Consider the following 3304-nt stretch of genomic DNA (forward strand, 5'->3'; position numbering starts at 1 on the left):
TGCTGGGGGTAGATATCACTAGTCATTGTTGTGAAAGAACTCTCCAGAAATATTTTATCTTGCAAAACTAAAATATTATACTTATTAAATAAAAACCCTCTTTTTTACTTCCCCATTCTTCTTTCTCTTTCCATATTTTCTTAAAATGTTTAAAAATGCACACATAAATGGAAAGCCTAAAGGAAGAAATTAATCAGGATATGGGTTAGTTCAAGAAAGCAGGAAAGCAAGGAATGGAAAGACAGTGGAATGAATCTGAGACAACTTTCCTATGAACATAAATGAATACAACACACTGAATCTCCATGTTATGTAACCACAAAACTGGGAGCCAGATTAGAATAAGATACACTCCATGTACGTATAATCATGTCAAAATATACTCTACTGTCATGTATTTCTAAAAAGAACAAATTGAAAAAAGAAAGCAGGAAGAAGGTAATGGTAATGGAGAAACAAAGAGGCAACTTCTGGGGTTCTGTTTTTCAATATTTGACCTGAGTAGGGGTTACACAGTAATTTCCTTAATAAGTTTATTTTAACTAAACATATATGCTTTATTCATTGTCCTAGAATCCCAATATCACCAATACCTTTTAAAAATAGAAAGATAATGCCAGAGTTAACTGCACATAGATTTTTTCCTGTTTTATAAATCATTTTAATTGTTTAAATGTATGGAGTATGGTGTGATAATTTGATATATGTATACTGTGTAAAGCACATAGATGTATACTTAAGTTGATGACAAAAAAAATTGTTTTCAAGAGTGAAATGCTTTAGGGAGGAGAAGGGGGAAGGAATGATAGTAGAGTGAAACAGACATTATTACCTCATGTACATATATGACTGCATGGCCAATGTGATCCTGCAATATGTATGATTAGAAAAATGGGAGATTATACTCTATGTATGATCTATCAAAATGTATAAATGCATTCTACTGTCAGGTACAGTTAGAACAAATACAGTAAAATAAATTTTAAAAAGAGTGAAATGCTTTAGAAAGGACAAGAAAAACAGTCAAAATTAATTTTCCCTCCTTTTAAGTTGATTATCACAGGTAGTTTTTCAGTGATGGAAATCTGACTTACAGAAACCTCTTTAGTCATAACAAAGAAAGACAACACCCACTGCACACATCACTGCAGACTGTCTACACTGTCAAACTCATTGCTTTCTTTCCCATTTAACAGGAATTTGACAGCAATGAAGTCATTGGATTCAACTTGTGAGTAGTTGAAGAGTTACTGGGAACGAAAGGATATTGTAATACTCATCAAATTATATAACATAGAAGATCTTTTTAATCTTGTATCTTAATTCATTGTAGAGGTGAAAAACGACAAATGTGAGAAAGTGCAAGAGGCAATACAAACATGAACCATAACACAATTAAACCAGTATTTAAGGAAAGCATTCTCTCCATGAGACATGCAATGCTCAGCAATAGAGCTGTGACCCGCCTTGGGTTCTGACAACAGTCATTCATCGAGTCAAGAAGAAAATGTCTACTGATGGCAGGATTGGATTGTCTAGCCATCCTCTATGAGATTTTACACAAACGTTCTCAGCTCAGTGTCCTTTGAGTTTCTGGTGAAATTGAAAACTGAGTCTGTGATGAGAAACCATACCTCATTAACTACATTCATACTTCTGGGACTGAGGGATAATCCTCAAATGCAGACTCTGATTTTTATATTTCTGTTTGTCACCTATACATTGAGTATAGCTGGGAACCTGATCATCAGTATACTCACTTTGGTGGATTCCCACCTTAAAAGTGCCATGTACTTTTTCCTCAAGCACTTCTCCTTCTTGGAAACTTTGTTCACCACGGCCTGTATTCCCAGGTTCCTCTATAACTTATCAACTGGAGACAAGACTATTTCCTATAATGCCTGTGTTGCTCAAGTGTTTTCTGTCATCTTCTTTGGAGCTGCAGAACTTTTCCTCCTGGCCATCATGTCCTATGATCGCTATGTGGCCGTCTGTAAGCCTTTGCGTTATGTGACCATCATGAACAGCAAAACCCGTGGTTGGCTTGTTTCTGCTGTTGGTTAGCAGGCTTGTTGGTCATCCTACCACCACTGTGCCTCAGCTTAAACCTGGAATTCTGTGACTATCATGTCATTGGTCATTTTCTCTATGATGCCTCTCCTCTACTAAAAATTTCTTGTTCCGATACCTGGTTCATAGAGCAGATGACCATTGCCCTTGCTGTACTGACCACCTTCATGACACTTCTGTGTATAGTTCTGTCCTATATTTACATCATCAAGACCGTCATAAAGTTCCCTTCTGCTCAGCAACGGATGAAAGCCGTCTCCACCTGCTCTTCTCACATGGTGGTGGTTTCCATCACATACGGTTGCTGTATTTTCGTTCATATCAAACCTTCACCAAAGGACGAAGTGGCGATTAATAAGGGTGTGTCGGTGCTTACTACTGCAGTTGCCCCCCTGTTAAACCCATTTATTTACACCCTGAGGAACGCACAAGTGAAACAAGCTTTTACAGATTTAATCAAAAGAATGTCAATCATCTCAAAGTAAAAGAATGTTGAGGTTAAACATTTAGCTATCAGAACAGAGTGGGAGACCTTAATTATATATTCTTACATTCTTCATTTTTTATCTCTTCCTTGTCCCTGGTATATGCTTACTGTCTTACTTATAGCACTGCTGTTTCTTGAATTAAGGATCAAAAATATTCTCTCACTTCTTTTTTCTCATTACAAATAAATTTTCTCTGAGGTAATATCTATCCTCAGAGACCAAGAAATCAAATTTCCAGGAACGAGTCCTGAGTCTATTCAAACTAGCTTAAGGGAAAAGAAAAAAAAGAAAGTTAAATTATTTAATTAACAGTAAAACAAAGGGCAGTAATGCCCACTCTTCTTTTCCAATTAAAACACCCACATGACAAGAGAAAAAAATAATATATGTTAATACTATTCTCAATCAGAAACAAGATGATTTTTTAAAATTAAGAAAACCAGAATGTTACTACAAACCTGAAGAGTAACAATATACAAGTTTGGAAACCTGAAAATATCTAGCTTGAAAAACAAAACTTTAAAACCCTGTGGTTCCGAGTTTAGATTCACTGAATCATTCATTATCTCCAAATTGAAAGAGTAGGATCTCTGCATGAGTTGATAGTCCACATAGCCGGGAATCCAATAAACTCAACTGAGGTATTGTAAAGCCGTCTTTTGGATGGCAAACCAGGACCAGTGTGGAAAAATAGGATAACATCAAATTCCTTAATAGAAGTTGGACAAGCCAGTGGGGACAGGAAG

General features: G+C 36.0%; 1 protein-coding gene across 1 annotated transcript; it reads left to right on the top strand.

The window, feature by feature from the left end:
• Window positions 1–1620: 1620 nt before the first annotated feature.
• LOC306662417 (olfactory receptor 6C2-like) lies at window positions 1621–2555 on the top strand (the record flags this gene model as incomplete). The annotated part of the gene is given in 2 exon segments (XM_079142070.1): window positions 1621–2047; window positions 2050–2555. Coding segments are annotated over 2 exon segments (933 nt in total).
• Between the last annotated feature and the right edge of the window lie 749 nt (window positions 2556–3304).

Source organism: Sciurus vulgaris, assembly GCF_902686455.1.
Source record: "Sciurus vulgaris genome assembly, chromosome: 5".
In the NCBI taxonomy this organism is placed as follows: domain Eukaryota; kingdom Metazoa; phylum Chordata; class Mammalia; order Rodentia; family Sciuridae; genus Sciurus; species Sciurus vulgaris.